Source organism: Macrobrachium rosenbergii, chromosome 13, assembly GCF_040412425.1.
Source record: "Macrobrachium rosenbergii isolate ZJJX-2024 chromosome 13, ASM4041242v1, whole genome shotgun sequence".
Lineage (NCBI taxonomy): Eukaryota > Metazoa > Arthropoda > Malacostraca > Decapoda > Palaemonidae > Macrobrachium > Macrobrachium rosenbergii.
Genome location: NC_089753.1, coordinates 19,342,821 through 19,370,669, shown reverse-complemented (window position 1 = coordinate 19,370,669; position 27,849 = coordinate 19,342,821). Strand labels below are relative to the sequence as shown.

Below are 27,849 nucleotides of genomic sequence, written 5' to 3'. Positions count from 1 at the left end.
GTCATAAAAAAACAGAGTGTGCCTTTGGAGTACTTATCTATCTCTTTTTCAGAATTTTTTTTATTCCTATACTTCTTAAAGAATAACACAAGATGATTCAGACACAACAAGACAAGTGTACTGTAAAACTATCAATGTGCATCTCACATCCATCCGTGTCTTGTTCATATGTGCATATTCCTCAAACACTAGAAATGTGCAAAAATGTCAAATTTACTTTCAAGGATACTTAGCATCTCTCTACAATAACAAGACCGTTTTTATTACAGGTGAACTGTTTAAATTCAAAATAAAATCAATCTAACTTGCAAAAAATATAAAAATTATCATATGATATACACAAATTTGTTTGACATTCATTTCATAAAAATCAAAATGTGAATACTGCATTGAAGCCTTTCATATCAAAATAAAATATAAATGTCTTTCATAACTTTCTGATGAAAGATAATTTTTAATATAATTTTTCTCCACCAGGATATTTGTCATTCATAAGTAATAACTCAGCCCCACCAGGCATTCATCATGCATATGCTCAACTCCCTCGAGATATAAAAGAATATTCCCAATTCAGTCCACAGATGAAGACGCAGGCAGAGCTGCTTCAGATGGTCAGATCCCCAAAAACAACTCCCAGGTGCCTCTCCTTCCTCACTCAGCAAGCAGAAATTCAATCAAAGTATCAAAAGCCATGACTAAACCCACAGCAGACTCAAAAGCGAACGGTGGGGTGAGAGCCAATGGTAAATCTTCCGGAAAGGAATCAAGCAGTGCTTTGTTGAAGACTGATGGTAAGCCCTTACCAAGAGGGAAGAGTGTTGAGAGATCAAACAAGAAAAAGGAAAAGAATAACAGGAATAGCATGTAGGATCAGTAGCAATAAGCATGATGCTGTTAATGTTTTATTGTAAATGCTTTTACCAATGATTATTTCTAAGGTATTCCACTTCATTCATGGTGGGATTAGGAGGGAAGGCTCGAGTTGCCATCCTTTGTTGTACCTGTATGGAAAACATTGATATCAGAATAAGCCTGAAGTTCTCATAAATAATAAAGTCCAACGTTTAGAAGGTTACTTCAATGTTTCATGTTTGTGCTCATTATGCTGTTCATAGACTATCTAGAGGAGACCATGGCACAGTTGGCTTTAGCACTGCCAGAAAATTGTTTATGTTCTAGGTTGTGTTTACATAAAAAAAAAGATGTCTTCCTACATCAACGCTGTTAAAAAAAATGTAAGCTGTGACTGCAGAGAAATCTGCATAATTCAATTTCTAAACATTCAGATAACTTAATTACTACAGTATATTAAAATTTTCTGACAGAGCTCAAACAATTTTATGGTAACCACAAAGCAGACATTGCCACACTATATGAGGTTTTCTGAATCATACAAGTATCCGTTATTCAGAAAGACCCGATACCAATAGCTGAGTACTCTTCTAAACTATTGCCTGAGGCTTCAAGAAAGCAAGATAGATAAAACCAAACCCAACGAAATAATTAGTATATAAAACAAAATTAACAGTTCAGCGCTTTAGCGACCTTAAGGCATTGTAAAAAAGAATTTTAGTTTAACAGGTGTTCAGCTCAAGAAGACTTAAACTAAATATCTTTACCCCTCATTACAGTTTTCCTTGTTTTCACTAACCTTACTGAAAACAGATGTCTTAATTAAAATACAGTATCATTATTTAGAGAAAAGAATTCCCAAAGATGGAAATTTATGAATAACAACAGTACTATCACAGATAATGATAAATTACAATTATACTTATACAACCTTACAACACAGAATGTAGATCTGAATATGACTTTTGATCAAATCAGTCATGTTAAATTGAATTTTACAAAAAAATATATATATTCTTGCACACAATGCATCAGTAGCAACAGAATTAGATGTTATTCTAAAAAATTATGACTACAAAAGGAATGAATCTGTAACAAAATATCTTCATTATAAAGATGATCATTGCCTCAGCTGCAAAAGACTCCTCAACAGTAAAACAGTTGCAAGAAATGCATCCCTTGCCAAATTCCTAAATGCTCTCACCCATCAAGGGAATCAATTAGTCAAAATAATGTTGCCACCATAACCACACTAATGAACACTCCTCAGTTTTAAGGACATATTTAGTTTATCTCTTCTTGATGTCAAGCACTGGCAGTAGTATAAGGAATGTTAAATGTCGCAATAATAAAAGCCAAAATATGCTATGACCATTAGCTACATGTAAGGTTAATAGCCAAAGCTGTGTGATCCAGTGAGAATGTACCTTTATTTTGCAGTTAATAGATACCTTAGCTCAACCATCTCATTCTGATGATTAGTTTATTTTCAAATTAGCAGACAAAACAAAAGATGAGTCTGTTTCCAGTTTCCTTTATAAGCCACACTGTGTAGAACAAGAGACTTTTAGTTCTCTTCCTTAAACAACTTGTATAGTAATCAAGGCTGTATACATTAGAAACGCAGTATCAAAAGATGTCAGGCAGTTATGATATAAAAGAAAATAAGTATTGTGTTATAGTCTGTTGTTGTAACTTGTCAATGTGTCCTGATACTATAACTACTTGTACATGCATAATGGAAGTCTATTTTTGTGAAAGTGTTGTACGAAATGTTTAGTCAAGTTGAAGAATACCATCCCCCTTACCCTCTTAGCGTACCCTAAAGAGATAATGTGTCCATGCAGAATTTTCATTAGCTACAAATCACTAGCATCACAGTTCAAGTTTTCATCACATACAAACATATACAAAATATCAGTCACAGTAAGCTCACTGATACTTCAATGGGTAAAACACAAGTTACTACTTAAAGAAAGTCAGTTGCTTGGATTTTCACTGAACTGTTTTGAATATATCCAGATCGTCTTTTCAAATAGAGATTATATTATTATTATTATTATTATTATTATTATTATTAGTTATTATTATTATTATTATTATTATTATTATTAGTGTCTATAATGTTCACAACGACACCAAGTGAAAGAAGTCAATGGCTTTCAGAGAATATACAGTAATGTAATGTCTTTATATGGTAAGAAAACCTAGAGAATAAAAGTAGTACCAAAATTAAATAAAAATAAAAATCAACAGTATTCAATAAATGAAATTAATGAAAATGTCAAATCAAAATTAATCTTTAAAATTTCACAAAAACTGTGCACTGTCCTACTTGTCCATAAGGGTTTGCAACAAACCAGCTCTTTGGAAGGACATCTTTCAAGTGGAAGAACTGTGGTAAACTAATGAAATTGTGTGTGGACTCTGCCAATTCCCAATACATTATATAAAAGTTATCATGAACATAGGAAAGAATGATAACATATCACTGTTAATTTTTTATCACTGCAATTATTATTCCTTATTGTTGTTCTTGATTATGTAGATAAAACTTCACCAGGCTTTTGAATTACCCTGTTCCTCTCCTCCCCCCCCCTACAAATATTCTGTTCAAATAACTTACTTTTCCTAATTTTCCTGAGTTTTTCATAATACCTCACCTCTTTTTCCCAAGACCTACATTGAATGACTAAAGTTGAAATTATATTTTATACTGCTGTGTTCCTAAACTATTGCTTCCATATTTTTTTCAAAATTCTATTTTTGTAGAATTAGCCATGTCAAATAAAAGGATGCTAGCAGTGCTGCTAGCACTAGTGGCATAGTCAACACCCTAGATGCATAAAGAATTCTTGTATATAACTAAAGGTACTGTATTAAGTAATATGAATATTCAATAGGTTGCCTCATTAATTTAGTCTATAAACAATTTATCGCCTAGTGAGTGCCGAGAATGGACTCGTATATCATATTATATAGTGTCATCTTGTTGAATGAGTATAACTCATGCTGTAGCTTTTGGTGAGTACGAATTAAGATGTTCTATTGATTATGTTTCTGTAAGGAATATAATAGGTGTATTTTGAATTTGTGAATGGTCTAATGTCTATCTGTGTGTGTGTGAGTATGCATCGGTAATGAATGAATTTATTTTCATAAGATATTGCTAGTTTATTGAACTCTTCTAAAAGTGTATACACTTTTCTGAAAATACTCAAAGTTTAATTTAAGAAATTCAACATCACAGAAGAAATGTCAAGGTTGTGCTCTATCACTATTTGTTTGAATGAAAATAATGTACAGTACCAGTGTTATGAAATCATGTGATATAAAATCTTACCCAATTAGGGTTAAACATCTAAAACGAAAGACAATAAGAAAATGACATCTGAAAAAATGTGCTACTTGCAGTCAGGGCAAAAGCAACCAAACTTCCTGTTTTTAAAGTCTTCCAAACATATTCAAGTTTATATGTGCCAAACGACAACTGAATGAAAAAGAATGCAGTAATACATAAATATGTAAATTAAGGACTAAATAAGTTTCTACCTTTGTAATTTAAAAAATTGCAACCCTCAAAGGTCTGACTGTCTTCACAGGAATAAAACCATTCACTTCCCCCAAGCCTTCCAACTAAGGTAAGTTTTCAAGCTTTTGGCAATCTTAGAAATTTTCATCCTCCTAGATTTCTTCAATGGAGAATCAAACAACAACGTTCAGACTCATAAGTTCCTAAGTCATTGTCCGAGTTATGAAGAAATCTAGTTAATTTATATCACAGGACCTTAGTCATTCACTACAAATGCTTCCAACATCACTGCACGAATATTTGGATTCTACAGATATCTACTGTGTCAGTTTATGAGACTGTGTCCAGCAACAAAGCAAAAGTTTAGTTTGGAAGTACAGCATTATCAGACAGAAGAGTTGCATAGTATGGTAATATTAGTAATATTCCTGTTTACAGTTCTACAGGTTACTTGCAAGATTTTTATACGACTGTTCTTGACTTGTGTGGGTTTCAATTTTGTGACGGGGAAAGATCGGTAAAAACTCCCTCTAAATAAAGAATACAGTACAGTAGATGTAGATGTTGAGAAGCCAAGGTCAAATTATTTTGCTATCTCTGAATCATTTAGGTCAGAGAAATTACAGTCTTTTTAATGTCATAATTTGCAGCAAATCATTACTATCTGTTCTCAGATATACTGCATTTAAAACTTTAGTCTTTGAGAGAATCAAATTTAGTATCACTCTTAGAAGATGATTTAACTGAACTCAAGCAAATTTTCCTGTGAATTGTTCATATGTCAACTTCTGATCATATTTTGTCATTTGGTAAGACTTGAAATTTTCAAGCATTACTTGAAATGCAATGCAAAGGAGGGGCAATTTACACTGACTAGGTAAACAGAAAGGGAAATAAATTAGCTTATGGAAAACAAGTCTTTTAAGGAAAGGAATGTTAATTGCAAAACATAATTAAATGTACATGATGAGCAATAAGTTAAGGTGAAAGGATGAATTTGCAAAGGGAAGAGAAATACAGTACAGTATTAGCATAAAGTGGGGAAACGTGTGAGGTACTTGTTACTTATGAAAATAAGTCTTTTCAAAAGGATACATAAGTCTAACTTGGGGAGTGTGCTGTAATTGGAGTTGACAAGAATAATCACAATAAGGACAGCTATAGCAAGTTTTGTATTGATGCAACACTGTATTACTGCAGAAATCTAACAGTTTTCAAGCATTAGCATTCTCCATGTTTCAGGAGGGCTTCCAAGAACAAAGTTTGTAAAAAAACATTTTTCAAAAGATCTTCCAAATGTCTGACATACTATGTGTCAGACATTCAGCTTAATTCCCTGTAATGCTACTATAGGTTGCCATCTCAGAAGAGCAATAGAATCCTAATGACTACTCAAGTTAGCCAGAACTAACCAGCCCCCTTTTTAAATGATGTATTTAAACAGAGCTTCCATAGATAAACTTGGTAACAAACATTTTCCAGAGATCTTCCAAATCACTCAGTGATGATCTTCCAGTCTTTATGGTCAACTTAAGCCCTTGATAACAGGTGTCTTCCAATACAGTGATTAGAACTGCTATTACTTCCAAAGATCTTCCTTAACTATTTAAGAGGTCTTCCATTTCAGTGACTAACAGTATAATTATTAGATATGATTATGTGAAATTTAGGCTCTCAAGCCAACCATTTATGTATTAAACATTACTTCTAATTTTTACCATTGCCAGTAGGAAAACTTCACTTTAATTTCATGTGACCATATATGGACTAAAATTTAATCATTAAAAAAGTTTTGGAATTATATATTTATATATCATAATAAAGAACTATTTATGTAGTGAATACTGTATGTAACATCTTTTGTGAATTTCATTTGGATATAATCTGAACCAGATTTATTCTTAAAATATGTGTCTTTGTGTGATTTCTGAGTTCCCTCCCACTGGGGAAATGTAACAGATCTTCCAATAAACTCAAAGAAAAGACAAACAAGAATCTTCCATTACTGTTCATAACTAGAAAATATAATTTTTGATTTTTTCACTGTTAGGAATAGCAAATGTGACACAAAAGATAGATATTCACGGCACCAATGGCACTTACTAATGAGTGATAGATATTGCACATTTTATGTTATGTTATATGAGCTAAAGTGTATAAATGTGTTTTTGTGGTGTTACCCTGTGGTTATAATAAAGAGCATTGTGGTAAAAATTGATTTCCTTACCCTAAAGTTAGAATAAATATTTTTGTCATGTCAAGTCTATTTCCTTATATCAGTTGTTTTTCATCATTCCCTTTTCAGGTACTGTAGACAGGTAACAATACGGTACAGAATATATACATACAATATGCAGGTACTACATCAGTTAACAGCCTTCTTTAATATCCATAAACACATACACAAAGGAGAAAGGCTGAGCGTCAGCAAGAGTAAAATTGTGTGAGCAAATGGAAACCAGGGCAATGGATACTACAACAATGAAGAGAAATGGTCATACATTAGTATTGTGAATAAGACAGTATTTGAGGATAGAAATATGGAAGAAGTGAGCTATAATTTACAATAAGACAGTATTTGAGGATAGAAATATGGAAGAAGTGAGCTATAATTTACAATAAGACAGTATTTGAGGATAGAAATATGGAAGAAGTGAGCCATAATTTACAACAAATAGTGCAAGTAAGGAAGCAAAAGCTTTGCCCACAAAAACTTTAAAGAAAGAGGTCACTCTGTTCCTTTAGTTTCACTGCTGGTGTGAAGAAGGCCACATTTCATATCTGCCTATATATTTTTGTCATCAATTGCTCTTTAGTTAAATTTAGGCCAAAGGCCAAGCACTGAGGCCTATGAGGCCATTCAGCACTGAAATTAACAGAAAAAAGGTTTCATAGAAATGGAAATTGACAGTATAAAGGTTTCACATGTGTCACAGGAGGAAAACCTCGCAGTTGCACTATGAAACAATTGTTAGGAGAGGGTGGACAGTAAGATGGAAGAGAATATAAATGGTGGTACAGGATACAGACTGAAAGGGGTTGCAGCTAGGAGCCAAAGGGATGCTGCAAGGAACCTTAACCCTTAAGGAATGGGCTAAATATATATTAAACACACCCCTAGACCAGCAAACCTCAAGATTGGCCAATTTAAGAAAAAAACACATCAATGGAAAGAGGAAGATGTGTAAATGCACAAGGTCTAACAAAAAATATTATAAAAATTTTTCCATACCTTCCACGGGAAGTTGAAAGTGACTATTTACAATCCTGTGTAGGGCCTCTTTTACAAGACACTTGTAAAAATATGCTAATTTTACCCAGTTATACATGTTTTTTCTAATAATTTATTTATTTTGTAAAACTATAATTATACCTCACATATCATAACAGATAAGAACTGAAATTAGTAACAAATTTTGAGTATACCGCATTTGTTGTAAAATATTTATGAGATTTACCAAGATGGGGAGATGCAGTAACTTTTTGTGAGGTATACATGTATTTTCTAATATTTCTTTGCACTTTTCTTTGCCAAATTACAATTATAGCAAACATAAGAACTAAAACCAAAAGTAATCCTTGGGTTATTTATGAGCAAATAAATAAAAAGACGTCATGGGATAGAGAAGGGCAATACATTCCCCATTCAGTCTCAAGGCACACTAATCCCCCCCTCTGTCCTGTGCTGGACTATACAGTTGCCAAAAGTCATTTATCAACCATTGAAGTGCTATGAACAACTTTCCCCCTAAATTCATCTAAATCGTATGGCGCATAATATTAATGCTCATATGAGTTAGCCTGTCCATCACTCAAAACCTGTTCTAGTTGCTCATATGATGATGCCTGTCCATTAAGGGTTAAGTAATGCTTACAGTGCACCACATAAAGTGAACTGACGGCACTACCTCCCTACGGGGAATCGCTCTTTAGTGACTGGAGGCTTGGACCTCTATTGGATCATAAGTATGTCCCCCTATACAGTTATATCTACCAAGTCCAGCACTGAAGCATACACCTAACCCTAACTCCATTATGGACTACATTAATGTCTCTCAGTTTGATGTGCTGGTTCAGTACCAGCATGCTAGCATGTAAGTTATTTATTTTGCTACCCTATTCTCTTCTCCTATCTTGGTCTACCCATCCCAACCTTTACCAAGTTTGGTTTGTGTTAAGCCTTCCTTAAATAGACGCACACGTTGCATTCTCAATTTTTTCTTCTGCCTGAGTCAAGGAGTCTATTATAATTCATATAAAGTGATTCCAGCTCATATGCCTGGCAAAAGGATTCATTCTAAGACAAGAAGTGGAGCTGAAAAAGCTTAAGAAATAGGAACCCAAAGGAGGGTATTCACCTGGCATAGAAGGACGAGGGATGCTTTCCATCCTTCCCTGGAGGAATTACATTAGTCAGGGTAAGATGCAATCATTAACTGGACATCCTATACATGGGTACTGACTACGATATGCCTAGTCATCTGCACTTCAGCCCCACCTGGAAAACTTTTTACTTTTCTTCTACTTCCATTGGTCTTTTGCTACCTAGCTGTTCAACTTCTTTACCTTTGCCATGTTCCAATTTCCTCCCTCATTCAAGACAAATTATCATGGCCAGCTTCTTCAACATAAAGGACTTTATTTCACTGTCAGTCTCTTTCTCTGTTATTTGCGGGACCTCTTTAGTATATTTTGTTCACTTTATTGACAGCCTACTCAATAGTATAGGCAGAGTAGAGCAACTGAGTTAGATGTGGATATATTTTATCCTATTCTTTTTCCAGATATCCATGTAAACACACGAGTATCCTAAGTCCTCTTAGAAAGACTTCAGACAACCACAATCTTTACAGACACACCATGATAGCAGAAAAGAATATAGTAAACAGGTTTCCCATATACAATGAAGGCATATTTTGGCTGTTCTCTTACGATTAAAATATCTAGGAAAAGCAATTTACTCTCTTTTCCCAATTATTTTAAATTTAATGGCTGGTACTAGCATACTTTGTCTATTAAAAAATTAATTAAAATCTGCCCAGCTACTGTCCAAAAATGTAAAGATATCCCATATGTACCTAAGCTAGATCATGTTACAGGGTGCGATAGATGAGAAAATTTGTTTTGCAATATTCCAAATTGAGGCTTCCTAGAGGAAGGGAGGGGGGGGATGACAAAACTACAGCCAAATTTTTGTTTATAAAAATTACCATTAAAAGAAAAAATATTGTTGTTTACACATAGGTTTATTAATTTCAACATTTTATCAGTGCTAAGGTAAAATGTTCTTCATGTACTTGTAATTTCCTACTTCGAAAAGACAACACATAAGCAACCAGGACTTTAGTAAATGATGATTCCACTTCCAGACTAAGCACCTCAAATCTGACAATGCACTTATTTTTAAATATTCCAAATCCACCAGTAATTCTCTCAATGTATATTGAATTCAGATGAATAGATTAGTAATATATGCTTCAGAGAGCTCAGGGATTTTTACACACTTGAGGGATACGGGTCATAGCATAAACTGAAGTGAGGCAGCACTGTTTTCCAAAAGTAAATGCCCATACAAAGGGAAGATTCTCATATTGGCTATCATTAGTCAAACTAAGAATATGAATCTGTCAGGGAACTAAAAATCTGATTTCACAGAAGAGTTAGTACAGTATGAATAACACCTCAACATAACAAATGTCTTGCATTCTGTTAATTAAAGAAGACTTGAATATTTTCTAGATGTCTTGCAGCTAACATCACTCCCACTTATTTCCTGACCTAAACTAACCTGTACTTTACACTTAACAAACAAGCTAAGTGATACATTTAAAAGTTTATTACACTAAAAATATTCATGCAAAAAAATAATAACAATGTAGCCGATAATTGCAGAACTGTGCTAGCTGAGGTGTTACTTAAGACCTGCAGTAAAACCCCCATATTTACAGTGGATGCGTACCACACATCACCTCCCCGCGAATAGCTAAAATTCGTGAATACTTAAAAACCCTCTAAAAACACTTAGAACTGCCTATTTTGGTAGTTCAAACAAAAAAAAAAAAAACTCTAAAAATGCTTATACCTGAGTATTTCAATAGTTTTATCACAAAAAGTGCATTTAGTCATGAAAATATGAAAATACAGTAATTAGTGAATGTTTCTCAGTGAAAACACAGCGAATGAACAAATTTTCTTGAAAATAATGTGTATATATGTTCCATAGAGAAATCTGCGAATAGGTGGGTCCACATATTGTAAGAACATGATTGGGGGGTTTACTGTACTCCCATGCAAGTGTTTCAGCAGATCCTCCCTCAAGACTCAACACAAGTAAGAGCTAAAAAGAACTAAAACCAATGATGGTCTGACCCCTTCCACCAGAGGACAACCACCCTCTCTAATGCCACCAATGTCATCAAGCTACACCTACATATTCCATGCAAATATGCTTGTCACTTACCTAATGTCCACATTCACTAGTGATCAGGAATACAGAGATTGAGAAATGGGAAATGGCACAGGTAGATCGTGCACTAAAGTGACAGGTGTTGGAACAGACCAGTCAAGCAGGCAGTAGTCATCAAGCCAGCAAGTGTAGCAGGAACTACACATGAGAAGTGGGCAGATGACCTAGCAGGATGGACAGCAGGCAAAGGCACATCTCTAGATAGCTGTTGCTCCCTTAACTTGGACATAGAAGATGACAAAGAAGATTTGGATACAGGAAGAACAGAGGCAACAGCTTGTTTATCCCTCCTTGCTTTGTAGGAACTCTTCCTCTCAAAACAGAACACTAGAGTGGGCAACCAACCCTGGAAAGTCTCAAAGGTAAGCACAACACTTGTTACAGCAAGTGACACACAGGAAGCACATGTCTAACTCCAATGAAAACATGAAGACATGGCAGACCCTCACTGGAATACCTTGGAAAAATTTAAAGAAGCATAATTATGATACAGTAAAAAGAGTAAACAAACTCAACACAATACAAAAAAAAAATAAAGCTTCAAAACCAAATACAGAAATACAGCTACATGCAGCATACACAAAGTAACTGATAACACAACCATTCACTTACATTACAGAAAAAAGGGTACTATATAGATATCAATTATGAGCGGCAAAGTGGCCAACATCTAGTGAAAAACACAATTAGTAATACAAATTGAAGTTTTACAAAAAACCAAAACTGACAAACTGCAAAAGTAAAAAAACCCTACAACAGCACTTCACACACAACTGCTGGGCACTATTAACTTGTTCAGTAGTTAGTGAACATAAACCTATAAAAAAACAACTGGCCCAAAAAGATTTAATGACAAAACAATACAAGACACCTGAAATACTTTAATTAAGTACCCCACAAGGGCAAAATCACAACAGCAGAGCACAATATATGCCAGAGATACTTACAAGACAGAGTAAAGACATCCCTGTTAGTGAAGGTTAAACTCCCACTTTCCACAAATAGTGGAGAAAAGAAAATGGGTTAATGATTAGGTATGAAGAGGAAAATAAGAAAAATATCAGTGGGTACTTATGATGCTGATTACAAACTGTTAACGACTACTGTACAAAAATATTGGGGAGATTATTGGGACCTCTGTTGACAGCAGTACAGACACAAAAGCTATGAAGAGAGCACTTACAGCCGACAGATGGCGCCATGGCACACATGCAAGTACAGGTGCTCTTGTTCTATCAGTAAAACAACTGTGTGTGTCTGGGGACATCCAGGAGTTTGAATGGAGGCACAATATGACTGGTGGGTTTGCTGTAAAACAAAAATAGTTCTCAAAAGGCTCACCAAAAAGGTTTATTCTTGTAAAGGGAAACCTACTTATATTCCATCTAACAAATAACAGCTTCACAATTTGAAGAGATCAAAAAAGTTAAAGATCAATAAAATTTCTCAAGTCATTTGTGTTCAATAATTGTCATTCACTGTCAAGTGAAATTTGAGTATCCATAAAAAACATGTTTCATTGCTGTCAGTACTGTACTGGATTCTCTACAGATAAGAACTGAGTCATATGGGGTGGACATTAAGTAATCATGCATTTAGGGGGTTCAAGAGTTGGCAAAGCTACTGAGAACTCAAAATTTGAATGGTTTTGGAATGTTGTCATAAGAAAAAAAAGAGGATCAGTTAATTCTGAGACCAGAATAAAGGCCAAAACTCATACAGAACGGGAGTAATGAGGATCTGGACCTAATGGGAATTCAGACAGAAACAGCACAAGGTAGGAGTGAGTGGTGACAACTTTTTTCAAATCTAATCCCCTAAGAAAATCCGACAAAAACACTCATGATGATAATTTCTATCTAAAAATTCTCCTTTACAGGATACACTAACTATAATTTTTACCTAATCAAGCACACACACAACAAAAATTAGTTAGAATGTCAAAAGTTACTACAGTACAGGCTTCTCAAAAAAGAGAAAAAAAAGTAAAGGTAGTCAAATTTAAGAGACAAGTTCAGTTAGTCTGAACTTGATATGGATTTTCCATTAACAAGCATTGAGTAAACTTTCATAAGTAAAATATGGTTTTCATTTTGCTTTTACTATTTCTCTCTATATAATTGAAAAATGCATGAAAAATACTTAAAATTTTTTTTTACATAATTACTAACCTGTGAAGTTTTTCCTAAGGTATGGATTTCCTAGGTTATACAGTTGCACTAAACTTGGTCGCAAGCCACTTTACATAATGCACCACTACTAAAAGCAACCCCTGTAATATTGCAAATATGATATAACAGAGAATTACAACAGAGCAATCTGCCCGGCTTAATAAAGTTTCATGTCAAAATACAAGTTACCTTAAAGACTAACGATCAGGAGGGAAGTGGTAACGCGTATTGATGAGTATTACTTTAAATTATATTACATAAATGAAACACCAATTTTTTTCCTACTAGCTCCATAACACTTTATTTCCAAATGTCAACTATCATGGAATCACTGTAACCTTAAATATAACACACAAGGTTATCACAGTTTAATATAAAACTCAAGTATGGTACTGTACTACACACTTTCTAAATGGTAAAAAAACAGATGAAATATGTACATACAATAATAATAAAATCAGTAGTAGACAAAGAATTCAAGTAACCAAGATTTTCCAGAAATTCTTGTCCATTCCTGCATTATACATTAAAACTTGAGACTTACAGTAAGAATACCATCAGATATTGAAATCATAAATATTAATAACTATATATAACAATATTCCTAAGTAAAGAAGGAAACACACATAGAAAACAACAATAACCTTAAAAAGTGCAGATGATGAAAAAGTTAAATTCCAGCATAATCTCTTTTCAGTTAACTGTGTATGAAATCAATTACATACCTTTAAATTTACCTGCTGCCAACTACTGCACAATCCTTGGAAACTTTTATGCTCCTTTTCGTGAACTACGCTGACCCCTAGGAAATCATTCATGAGGAATGGACCAACTTATTAGATAAACTAAATCATGAGTATTGCAGTTCACTTTACAGAATATACTGTTCCATCCTTTTTCAAACAAATCCAAACAATATCCAAAGTTTCACACAATGAGGTATCATTTTTTATATGAGTCTGTTGTTTACAAGAAAAAATTTATTATACAGTACACAAGATTGCCAAGCCAGAATAGGTTACTGCAACAACCTGATAATGCAATCTATTGTTTATAGCCATAAAAAAGTTCTATAAAATATCACTACAGCACTTTGGTATTTCTCAAAACCTATGTTTACTAGGTTGACCACATTCTTCATCTTCATGTTGCCTTTTCATCCCACTGGCAGTGTCTCTGAATGGGGAGCTTTCTGATTTCATGCAATATAACTTCATATGTGCTAGCACTACAGCATCATAAATACTACTGAGGTCATCATCTTGAATGTCTGTGATCCCCTTTAAGGCTAGAAAATCTTTAATGGACTGAATAATATCTGCATTAGTCATGTTGTAAGTTGCTTTTGCCACAGACTCTATGTCTATTCCATAATAGTTTTGTTTTTCAGAACCAGATGTAGCATAGTCCAAAAGTTTGAGAGCTTGAACACTTGCTAGCTGGAGTTTCACTACATGCATTTCTGATCCAGGGAAGTTTGTAATTTCACTTAATTTTTTAGCTTTCTCTGATATCCTCTTCAAGATTAATTTTTTGTCTTCTTCTTCAAAAAGTTTACAAAGCTTTGCACGATCACACTGACAATGTTCTATCTCCTCTTTAAGTTGTTTGAATAAAGGCTCTAATATGCCCAGAGCAGGAGACGTTTCGGCAAGTAATCTTAGAGTTTCATCCAAAAAGGATTCTTCATCACCATCAGGTGTCGCAGATTTTGTCATTTTCTTACCATCCTCAATGTGAGCTGATGCCCTTTTACCCTTACAATCCTTTCCTTTCTGGAAATTCTCTCTTTCTGGAGATGATTTATGTTTCATTGGCTCTTTAGATGTCTTATCAAGATGTAGTTTATATTCAATGTCAAGAACCTTTCTTTTTTCATCATACTCTTCTTTCAAAATTTCTGTAACTACTACTTTCCAAAATGTTTTCCAAAGGTTCTTGTACTTTTCTTCATCCAGCTTTCCAGGATACTTCTGCTGGTATTGTTCTCTGAAAAGAACATACTGGCAATCATGCTCTGGATGAATCTCTGGTGTCTGAAGGTATAATTCAAGATCTCTGTCATGTTCAATATTCAATTCTTTTTTAGCCAGTTTGTATTCAGCTTCTTCTTTGGATGGAGTTTTCTTTCTGTGAACAAAAGAAAATGGTTGAAATGTCTGTCACATTAGAAAAAATGGTAATTCAAAATAATAACAATACCAAAAACAAATGACATACAGTATACTTTGCAAGGCTTAAGAGCGAAGGACTTGAAAATGAAGAGGGATCTTGCTCTCCATTCCTAATTAAAAGAGTATGCTGTCAATCACAGCGACAGACTTGAAATACTCCTCTCAAGGCATCATTACTTGATAATCATATATGCACACTTTGATATTCAAACAAGTTTTTTACAACAAAGCTCTCCCTGACAATACTATGAAAAAAAAGTTTCTCCACCATACTAGCATCTACAGTACTTTAAAACTGACATGACTGCATATGATACTACAAATAAGGCTCTAAAAATCTGAAAAGTTTAAGATTTAATGTACCAGACCATCCCTCTCCCCATCTCCTTTAAGCCTTCTCTTCCACTAGTGGTGCCTAAATTGTTTGTTCAAGTGCCAAAGATAAAAATATCTCATGAAAAAAGCAGAAACTAAGCCAAATGTTTTTATTATTCAGAAGATGAAACCTATTCATATGGAACAAGTCCACAGGGGCCACTGACTTGAAATTCAAGCTTCCAAAGAATATGGTGTTCATTAGGAAGAAGTGCAGGCAGTCCCCAGTCCATGGCAGGGGTTCTGTTCCCAGCGGCACGCTGTAACTCGGAAAACACCGTAAACCAGAACACATCATAATAATAATGGGAATGGCGCAAAAAACGGGTACAGCGCCGTAAAATCAGGTAAACGGCGCCATGAGCCAAGCACCGTTGTGAGGTGAGGTACGAATAAGATACGGAAACTAAAGTTTACTGACCTGTTTACAAAACTTTCCAACAGGTCAATAGCTCGTGCAAGCCGCAATGTGGCTCCTGACCTCTGACAGGTCGAGAAAGGGATTAAATTCAAGCATCTATGTTTGTTCACAGACAGAAATATACATACAAACTGATACAGAACATTTGACTGAAGATCATACATACTGTACATGGTAGGAAAGCTGGCATAATGATACATACAATGGTAAAAAGACATAGATCATGATAATAATGATAATAGAGATATATGTACAAAAGATGTAAGAGAGAAGTTGCGTTTCTCTCGACTGCATGGTTTCTCTCGTGGGTTAGTCATCACGGGATAAAGGAGATTTTGATTGTAGGTGTGTGTAGGCCCGCACATGTGGGCACTACAGGACAGCCTCCTGGCTCTTCTGGCTTGCTGTCTGATTCCTTGTCTGTTGTCTGCTAGGTCCGATATGGTGCTGCTACTGCTGGTTGTGAGGGGTCCACTGCTCTGAGGGTTGTATGTATTTCATTGACCATCATCAGGAACTCTTCTATGGGCATGGCTGCTACTGTCTGGCAAGGTAGTTTTGTGAGTAGTACCTCCCTCATGAGGTCCAAGGATGAACTGTGTTGTCCACACTTGGCAGGCAGCATAATTAGCTGCCACAGTTACGTGTACGCATGCGACGGCAGTTCGTCTCCAATCAGGGCCCCCACGTGGGTAAGGAATTTCTTGGTTCATTGGGCGGGCGGCATGCTGAAGGATGACTTTAGCTGGTCCTTTAGTAGGTCTTGGGTGAAGGGGGCATCTAATCCTTTGAGCCATCCTGCTATCTGTTTGAAGATGTCATCCAGCAGGAATTCAAGGACGGTTTCTGCTCAGCACATCGCCAAGGTAATTTTCTTTGTGTGGAAAATCGTTTCCACCCTGAAGAACCATGCCTCTGGGTTGTGGGGCGTGAAGGGAGGTAGGCATATGGAGGCAGCTGTGAGGTTTTCGCTGACGACGTTGGGATCACTTCTGCTGGCTTGGTTGGGGATCTCTCCAGGGTCACCAATGTGAGGCGAGGTACAAGTAAGATACGGAGACTAGTTTACTGATTTATTTACAAAACTTTCACGCAGGTCAATAGCTTGTGCGAGCCACAATGTAGCTCCTGACCTCTGACAGGTTGAGAAAAGGATTAAATTCAAGCATCTGTGTTTGTTCACCGACAGAAATATACATACGACTACGGGTGGAAAGCTGGCATAACAATACATGCAATGATAATAATAGAGTGGTCCCCTTTTCTAAGCATTTCACATTTCAGAGTTTCATTTTGTTGTGGATTTTTGTGGAAAACATTTTTCACTTGTCCGCGGGGGAATTTTCACTAATTCGACAATTTTTTCATAGAGCAATACTCACTAACTGCTATATTTTCATTTTATTTTCATGACTATATACATTTTTATGATAAATGATTTACTAATTTTCAAATGTTAATTTTAATGTAAACACAGCAAAACATCTATAAAATGTTTCATACAAATTAAATAAACCTGTAATACAAATCGTAAACTTGTTAAGCTCATTCTGGGGACCACCTTGGAATACCAGATGGGCCCCAGAATGAGCTTAACAAGTTTACAATGTAAATATATCTCTCTCTTTCCCCCTCTCTCTCAAAACACAGCAAAGTATCTATAAATTAAATACTGTAATCTTCAATAAAATCATAAACTTGTCAAGCTCATTCTAGGGCCCACCCCAGAATGAAGGTAATGTAAGACATATTTGAAATTATATTACTATGCTGTAAAGAGTTTTTGGATGATAGAGCATACTGTACAGTATCTGAAATATTCGCTAATTATTTTAATTTTATTTTCCAGTCTGCTTTTCTTGAAATGCAAAAGCATGTACAGTAAACATGCATGGAAAATATGAAAAAATGAATTACAAAGTAACATTATGTTTAACTTTACAAAACAAATAAACCTACAAGCATAGAAAATCAATCTTTCTCCTTTATCTCAGAGAGAACTTTAGTGTTAATACATTGGATTACAGTAACTTGCTGGGGACGAGATGAGACTTCACAGTGGCTGGGAGAAGAGTAAAAATGTCGAGTGTTACCTACGTATGAAATTTGGATTTTAAATATTTTCACAGTGATTTGAGATGATACGTCAACAGTGATAAAATATTCTCTTGTGTACTGTTATAACGTGTGTGATAATCATAGTCAACTAAACTTGCAATGAAATACGTTACAACAAATCAGACAAAGCAAAAAATATGGCGACACTACCTTCGTCAATCTGTCGTGAACTTGCTGGATTTGTTTACTGTCGTGTCTATTTATGTTTACATATGAAATTCGGATTTTAAATATTTTTATGGTGATTAGATCAATACAGAATGTATGGATTCTGTAGGTAAAATAACATGTTACTGATATTTTGCAGTGAGAGAGAGTATAAATGGATTCTGTAGGTAAAATAACATGTTATTGATATTTTGCAGTGTTTTCTGAGAGAGAGAGAGAGATGTGCTCTATACAGTAGTACTACCCTAAAATACATACCTCTACAGTAAATAGCATTTCAAAATCATCTTACAACACAGAAAAATATCAATAAACGTAAAATGTATGGTCATTGTGCAGAGCGATGCACACAGTTACATAGGTCAAAAAAAAACGTGCGTGTCTGAATGATGGGGGATACTTAGGAGTAACAGTTGTAGACTGGTACTTAATTTTGCAACATGACTTTGAAATGATATTAGGGTGTTCTGGGATGATAGTTTGAGGTATGTTTTTGTTTGAGCTGTCAAGTTTGGCGATGAACTGTTAAAATATGCAATTATAACGCATTTTAGGGGTGTATATAGCCTACTTAAGAGTAACAGTAGTAGGAGAGCACTGTAATGTAAGGTTACTTTGGGTGTTTTGGGATGTGGTTTGGGGTGTATTTTTTGTTTGAAATGAAAGTAAATTGTTTCAGTATGATAATTTATGTGTATTTTTGTTTGAAATATCAAATTAAGCAGTGAAATGTTAAAAAAGGTGGTTATAAGCATTTTAGTTTAGGGGGTACAAGGCATTTGGCAGTTATAAGCCAGTTATTAAGCATTTTTAGAGGAGATTTGTGCATTTCTCTAGATTTTGCATTTCCAAAGTAGGTTCTGGAATCTATCCCCATGTAAAAATGAGGGAGCACTGTACACTGACCATGACAATAATGACACTGGAGATATATGCACAAAAGACGTACGAGAGAAGCTGCATTTCTCTCGACCGCATGGTTTCTCTCACAGGTTAGTCATCGCGGGATAATGGAGATTTTGACTGTAGGTGTGTGTAGGCTAGCACACAAGGGTGCTACATTGTAAAGTCAGAACGTCATAACCAGGGGACTGCCCGTAAGAGGCAAAACAAACGACAATACAAAAGGAAGAGATCCTACTTATTTAAAAAGAAAAAAGAAACTAAATTAATAAATAGATAAAAATGTATTAAAATACATATAAATACAGCTTCTGTGTTTTTGAGGTGAAATGACAAATCTTTAACTTCACTACAACAGAAGAAGATAAATTACTTTTTTAGCAGCATTCTGAAAATGCATTTGCTTTGGACACAACATCATTGAGAAGTGCCATATGTACCAAGGATGTACATGTAGGGTAAGTTTTACAAGCATGCACATGATAAGGTGAAATGAGAAATCAGTGATCATAATAAAACAGAAGATTACAGATAACTTTAAACGTTCTTGAAAATAACATTTAAAGAGCCCAGTCTAAAGCACAATAAGAATAACATAGGAGAGACCTACTGTGTTTATGTATACACACATCATTGGTCTCAAAAATTCTATATAAAGCATACCAAGCAACTGCAGGAACAAAAGAATAAAACAATGGGAAAAACTATAAAGCCAACGAAGTTATACCTAAGCGAGGAAAATTTAATAAAAAAAAAATTACTCTGTGAAAATATAAAAGTGCATTAGTTACCTGTATAAGGGAAATTCTAGTAGCATAACTGGTAACATTCCAAGCATGTTCTATATATACTGTAAGAAAAATGCTCATAAGAACAACAGCAACAACTCACTGAACCTTCACTTTCTGTAACAAGCTGGCAGCAAGAAATGATCCAAAATCCTGCAGAATGCACAAAAAGGCTACAGAGTAAGACTGAATTTGCTTAGCATGAGTGAGGAAATATTCTTTAAAGAACTTATTGCTCCATGTACCTGAGATATGTCCCATTCAGTAAAGGGCTATTTTATAATCAATGGGTTTGTGATAAAAATGAGATTGGGAAACCGAGATAGGGAATCCCTTACTGAGGGAGAACTTGCTTATTGGAAAACTTGCTCAATTATTACTTCACTCATAATTTAACAACATGCCTTATAAGCTAAATTTCCAATGAACCATGAATAAACAAATGACAGGCTAGTTTACCAAGAGTTGCAACAAACAGTAATAAACTTTAATTTCTGTATACTTAAAAAGTTACAACAAACTGTGATAAGCTTTATTTACCTTCTGTGTAAGTCAGAAGAAAACCTGTCTCTTGACCTCCTCCTAGTACTTTTCTCCTTTCTTTTATTATGTGAGTACTTATCAGTCTTATGTTCTCTGGTGGACTTTTCTGAGGAACGTGAGAACTCTTCCCTCAAGCCTCCTTTAACAGTGGACTTTTCTGACAAATGCGACAACTCTTCCCTCAAACTTCCTTTAACAGTGGACTTTTCTGATGAACGTGAGAACTCTTCACTCAAACCTTCCTTAGCATAGTTAGATTTATAAGAACATATCTGGACATCTGTAAAAGGAAAATTAAAATATAAACTTGTTTAAATATACTTGCACTTTGAAGACATACAACATTGCCTTACTAAAACCACTGTACATTTCCAATGAATACACAGTTTTACCACAAACTCATTACCTACACTTTAACCAAATTTTGTAATCCACAAAATCATGTAATTCTATTATTTATCATACAAAAGCAAGTTGTAGCCAGTAGGTAGCTCTCTGCATGTGCATTCAGATCCTTGCATTCCTGGCAGTTAACTGCCTCACTTTTCATGTACCTATTGAAAAATGTCTGTTGAGCTGTTGAGAACTCAATCCCCAAAATCTGTCATCCTGTTCACTTAGATCTACCTTTATTTAATCATTAATTAATCAAAGCAATAATCCTTTATTAACATCTTTCCTTTTCCTTTTAACCCTTTAACGCCGAAGCCCTATTTACAAAAACGTCTCCCGTATGCCGGCGGCGTTCGGTGAGTTAGCGCCGAAGCGGAAAAAAGGTTTTTTAAAAAAATCACAGCATGCTTAGTTTTTAAGATTAAGAGTTAATTTTTGGCTCATTTTTTTGGTCATTGCCTGAAGTTTAGTATGCAACCATCAGAAATGAAAAAAAAATATATTTTCATATATAAATATTGGAATAAATGACAGCGAAAAAAAAAACTCGTATATAATTGTATACAAATCGCTGTAAGCAAAACGGTTAAAGCTAATGAGTTAATTTTTTTAGTTGTATTGTACACTAAATTGCGATGATTTTGGTATATAAAAATTTTAAAACGATCAAAGCAACACAGAGAAAAATATTATCACAAAATGATGCATGAATTAAGTAGCAGCGCTGCAGCGTAAAAAATTCTTTTTCAAAAATTCACCATAAATCGAAATACTGTGCTAGAGACTTCCCGTTTGTTGAAAAATGAAGCTAATTGATTTAATATTACTAGACTGTAAGTGTTTTAGCTTACAATTGCAGTTTTCGACCATTTCAGTCGAGTTAAAGTTGACCGAAAGTCAAATTTTTTCTATTTATCGTGATTTATATGAAAATATTTCAAAACTGATAAAAGCTACAACCATGAGTTATTTTTTGTTGTATTGTAAATGAAATTGCACACATTTCCATATATAAAACTTTATGTAACGACTAATATAAAACGGTGCAAATATTACGACAACGAGACGAAAGAATTTCTGAGATGTTAGGCGGCCGAGTGTTTTTAAAAAATTCACCATAAATCGAAATATTGGCTAAGACTTCCAATTTATTGCAAAATGAAGGTAAACGATTGAATATTACTAGAATGAAAATGTTTTTAAAAAAAGTTCACCATAAATCGAAATATTGTAAAAGCTAGAGACTTTTTCCAATTGGTTTATGTAAATGAAGGTACATGATTGAATATTACTAGAATGTAATAAATCGAGTTTTGCTAGCTTATAATTGCGTTTTTTTTACCATTTTGGTCGAGTTAAAGTTGACCGAAGCTTGAAATTTTGGCAGTTATCGTGATTTATATGAAAATATTTCAAAACTGATAAAAGCTACAACCATGAGTTATTTTCTGTTGTATTCTACATGAAATTGCGCACATTTCCATATATAAAACTTTATGTAACGACTACTATAAAACAGTGCAAACATTACGACAACGTGTTTAAAGAATTTCTGGCGCGGACGTAAGGAAAAACTGTTTTTCAAAAATTCACCATAAATCGAAATATTGTGCTAGAGACTTCCAATTGGTTTTGCAAAATGAAGGTAAATGATTGAATATTACTAAAATGTAAGAGTTTTAGCTTACAATTGCGTTTTTACCATTTCGGTCGAGTCAAAGTTGACCGAAGGTTGAAATTTTGGCAGTTATCGTGGTTTATATGAAAATATTTCCAAACTGATAAAAGCTACAACCATGGGTTGTATTTTGCTGTATTGTACATGAAATTGCGCACATTTTCATATATAAAACTTTATGTAACGGCTAATATAGAACAGTGCAAAAATTACGACAAAATGACGAAAGAATTTATGAAATTTTCGGCTGAGTTACCGCCCGTGCGTAAGAAAAAAGTTTTTTTCAAAAATTCACCATAAATCGAAATATTGTGCTAGAGACTTCCAATTTGTTGCAAAATGAAGGTACATGATTGAATATTACTAGAATGTAAGAGTTTTAGCTTACAATGCGTTTTTTCGACCATTTCGGTCGAGTCAAAGTTGACCGAAGGTTGAAATTTTTTTAGTCGACGTGCGGTACGTCCACTCGGCACCCAACAGACAATTTTAGTCGACGTATGATACGTCCAGTAGGCGTTTAAGGGTTAATGTAAAGAAATTTAGACAAAATCCTTAGTCTTTTAAGTTTAGTTCATCTTTACTGCCTCGAGGTTTTGTTTCCATTTCCGATGATTCATATTCCATACCTCATTACTGAATTGTTCCCACCTTATGACTACAACTCCCCTTTTCTGGCTGAGCTGTAGACTCACAGGAGCCCTAAAATGGATCCTGCAGCCCAACCAGTCAATTCTGAGGTCACAGTAGCACATACTTTCCACCGAAGGAGTGACTCAGGCTCAATTATAAGGAAGGTTTGTTGTGAAACAAATCTAACTTTTCAAAAACAAGATAACTTCTTTCATACAAACCCATTACTTACAATCCAAGCTCAAACCCCTTGACCCTGTTGATTCCACACTACTAGAAAGCGAGACGTTAACTTCTGGGATTTCCGAGATCTGGTTACACATGTGCAGAGATACCTCTTTTCTTCTGTTTGTTAAATAAATGATTGATGTGTCTGTCTCTGGGATTTTAAGGACATAAAATTGTGCTGTATTATGAGTATGTGTTGCGGATATATAAGAACAAATTCATTTTGTTCCTAAAAAATTTGATACTTCCTAGATTAACTTGTGTAAACATTTCTAAGGATTAAAATTTATCAGTTTTGATATGGGACTTGGCCCTTTTTAACTTCTTTTATGATATCCAATACTTCCTTTGTGTATTTCATTGATTCTTTCAGAGCTTCTTTTCTTCTAATTATATTATTCCCATATAATACAGTATTAACATAGAGTGCAGTTCTTCACTACAGTAAGGATGAATGGTTGCTCATTCATTTTAACCCTTAATGGGCAGGCATGATCATATGAGGATCTATAACAGGTTTTGAGTGATGGATGGGCAAACTCATATCAGTATTAATATTACATGCCATATGAATTGGATGAATTTAATGGGAAATATGTTCATAGCACTTCAATGGTTATAAATGACTTATGGTTACTGTAGTAGCTCAGCACAGGACAGAGGGGGATCAGTGTGCCTTGAGACTTGACAGAGAAATGTATTGCCCCTTTCTATCCCATGACGTCTTTTTATTTATTTGCTCATAAATATACCCAAGGATTGCTGTTGGTTTTAGTTCTTATCTTTTATGATAGTATGTCAGCTAATTGTAATTTTACAAGGAAAAATGCAAAGAAATATTAAAAAAACATTTATACCTCCCAAAAAGGTACTGCATCTCCCCACCTCAGTAAATCTCATAAATATTTTATAATCAATATACTCAGAATCTGTTACTGATTTTAGTTCTTATCTGTTATGATACTGTGTGAGCTGTAATTATAATTTTACAAAATCAAATAAATTATTAGGAAAAACATGCATAACTTTGTAAAATTAGCATATTTTTACGAGTGTCTTGGTTGTAAATATTCACTTTCACTTTGTTGAGAACTTATCATCTTATCATTTCAGGTACAAAATATTAGGAGAATAAACATTGCTGCATTTCATATATCATCCCAATAAAATAATGTATATACAATAGATTAACTATAGGCTGTATTATTCTACATAGCATCTTATTGGAATTATGAACAATAACTGACACAAACTGTTTCAGTTGAAAATGATATTTTAATGATAAAATAAAGTTTGTTCATACTTACCTGGCAGATATATATATAGCTGTATTCTCCAAGTCCGACAGAATTCCAAAACTTCGCGGCACACGCAGTGGGGCAGGTGGTTAGTACCCATTCCCGCCACTGGGAGGCGGGTATCAGGAACCATTCCCATTTTCTATTCAGATTTTCTAGTGCCACTGTCTCCTGAGGGAGGTGGGTGGGCACTATGATTATATATATCTGCCATTTAAGTATGAACAAACTTTATTTTATCATTAAAATATCATTTTGTTCATGCGACTTTTGTCAGATATATATATAGCTGAATCCACCATTGGAGGTGGGAAGAGACAGAATAGGATTTAGGAAACAAATATATGTAGGCGATTGGCGCCTTGGTTCCTTGTGCCTTGCTAGCATAGCTGACTTCGTGATTACTGTCACCCAAGCCTACTTCTGCTTCACTAGAGTCTCCAGCAAGGTAGTGACCTATATAATGAGTTCTAGATGATCTGTCACGGGGCGTGACCACAATGGGACTAGATCATAAGACCATACTGTGAGCAAAGGAGCAACGACCAACCACCTGACCGAGAGCGTTAACAGGAGCTGCCGAAGGGGCGCCAGATCAGTGGGAAGCCCCGTAACAACTTACAGCTTTCGACATGCCCTCTCCTGGTCCTGGGAGTCCGACAGAGGTCCAGGCCTGTATGTTAGCATAGCTGACTTCGTGATTACTGTCACACAAGCCTGCTTCTGCTTTACTAGAGTCTCCAGCAAGGTAGTGACCTATATAGCTGGTGAGTTCTAGATGATCTGTCCACGGGCGTGACCACAATGGGACTAGATCATAAGGCCATACTGTGAGGGCAAAAGGAGCAACGACCAACCACCTGACCTAGGCGTCAACAGGTCCTGCGAAGGGATTTAGAGATTGGGGAAGCCCCGTAACCCTCTTGCAGCTTTATACATGCCCTCTCCCTGGTCCTGGGAGTCCGACAGAGGTCCAGGCCTAGAAAAATGCGTTATGGGACCGATCTGACGTAAAAAACAAAATCAAGATTAAAATATACTTCCTAACCTCTAAAGGATAGGATGAGTATCGCTCTCTGCCCGCAACACTGTGTCTGCAGAAAAAACAACAGGTCCTGCCGAAGGGGACGCCAGATCGGTGGGAAGCCCCGTAACCCTCTTGCGGCTTTTGACTTGCCCTCTCCTGGTCCTGGGAGTCCGACAGAGGTCCAGGCCTAGAAGTGTTATGGGGCCGATCTGGAGTGCGGAAACGTATGGTCCTAGCGAATAGCAGTCTTCGTATGTCGTCTTCACGTCCATAAGTAATGTGAGCGAACACCCGGTGCTTAGCCAGAAGGTGGTACCCAGAAGATCGCTAAGGGACATGTTCTTCTGGAAAGCCACCGAGGTTGCAATGGCTCTAACCGTGAGCCTTAACTTCAAAAGACTCAAGTCACTGTCTTGAGCGTTGGAAAGTGCGTCTAAAATGGTGCTTCTAAAAAGAACGCCAGTGCATTCTTAGAAAGAGGCAAATCCGGCCTCTTGACAGAGCACCACAGACTGTCCGAAGGACCTCGACTTTCCTGAGTCTTCTGCAAATAAAAATTTGAGAGCCCTGACAGGACACAGGACTCTTTCTGGTTCTTGTCCGAGAATTTCCGTCATACCCTTAATCTCGAAGGTCCTGGGCCAAGGGGTAGACGGGTTCTCGTTTTTAGCAAGAACATAGGGCTTAGAGAACATACTGCATTATGGCCTCTAAAACCTACATGATTATTGATAGCCTGAAGTTCACTAACTCTCTTTGCCGTAGCCAGAGCAGTTAGGAAAATAACCTTCCTTGTCACATTCTTGAGAGACGCCGAAGAAAGAGGCTCGAAGGTATTTGACATAAAAAATTTTAGAACGACATCCAGGTTCCACGGAGGCATCCTGGAATGAGGTACCTTGACAGTCTCAAAGGATCTCAAGAGATCGTGAAGATCCTTGTTGTCGGCTGATAGTCTGAATGCAGTTAGACTCAGAGCGGGGAAGTTTTGAGGTACCTTTCGAAATGGGGCTGCCTGAGCAGATCTACCAAGGGACGTCCCCATAACCTCCACAGCTCCTGGCATACTTCCTCGTGAAGGGTCCACTCGGTCGGTAGAAGCTGGCTGTCGACTGAGAAGGTCCGCGCCGATATTCTCCACTCCTGCAACGAACCTGCATAGGTCGTGATCCCCATGGGCCCAAAGCAGGATTTCCTTCGCCAGGGCAAACAGGGACCGAGGAACAGAGTTCCTCCCTGTTTCTTGAGGTATGCCAGGGCTGTGGAGTTGTCTGAATTTACTTGTACGACTCGGTCTGACACTTGGCTCTCGAAGGATTGAAGGGCCAGCAGGATTGCCCCTAATTCCTTGAGATTGATGTGCCAGGACACCTGTTCCCCTCTCCAGGTGCCTGACACTTCTTCCCCTCCTAGTGTTGCTCCCCATCCCTCCCTGGGCGTGTAGGAAAACAACACTAGGTCGGGGCTCTGAAGGCGTAGAGAAACCCCTTCTGCCAACCTCGAGGGTCGAGCCACTACCTCAGGTGAATCTTGAAAACGGGAGAGATCTTCAGGGTCTCCTCTAGATTCTCCTTGTCTATTCAGTTTTCCGCCAGGAAAAACTGGAGTGGCCTGAGATGAAGTCTTCCCAGGGAAACAAACTTCTCCAGAGAGGAAATGGTCCCCAGCAAACTCATCCATTCCCTCACCGAGCATATTTCCTTCCCTAGGAAGGATGAGACTTTCTAAGCATTGCTGCTGACGTTCCTGGGATGGAAAAGCTTGAAAAGCCACTGAATCCATCTGAATCCCCAGATAGACGATGGCTGCGTCGGGATCAGATGGGACTTTCTTCCGTTCACTAGAAGTCCTAGGGACTTTGTCAACTCTAAATTCGCATTCAGGTCCTCCAGACACTTTGACTGTGAAGAGGCTCGGATGAGCCAATCGGCCAGGTAAAGCGAGATCACGAATACCCGCCAAGTGAAGCCATCTCGCCACATTTCTCATGATAATCGTGAAGATCATGGGAGCTGTGTTAGCCGAAGCAAAGAGCTCTGAATTGAAACACTCGTCCCCTAGTACAAACCTCAGGTACTTCC

The 27,849-nt window shown here is 36.1% G+C and overlaps 1 protein-coding gene and 1 pseudogene across 5 annotated transcripts in view; one reads left to right on the top strand and one right to left on the bottom strand.

The window, feature by feature from the left end:
• Positions 1-6,598, top strand: part of LOC136844951 (sodium-dependent neutral amino acid transporter B(0)AT3-like) — a 110,197-nt pseudogene extending 103,599 nt beyond the window's left edge.
• Positions 6,599-13,294: 6,696 nt separating this feature from the next.
• Positions 13,295-27,849, bottom strand: part of LOC136844949 (uncharacterized) — a 351,479-nt gene continuing 336,924 nt past the window's right edge. For all 5 annotated transcript variants that reach the window (XM_067114372.1, XM_067114374.1, XM_067114375.1 and 2 more), the window contains 2 exons: positions 20,509-20,791; positions 13,295-15,151 (listed from right to left, as the gene is read on the bottom strand). In XM_067114372.1, the coding sequence (XP_066970473.1) occupies positions 14,125-15,151; positions 20,509-20,791 (1,310 nt within the window). In that variant the 3' untranslated portion in view covers positions 13,295-14,124. The remainder of the gene's footprint in view (positions 15,152-20,508; positions 20,792-27,849) is intronic.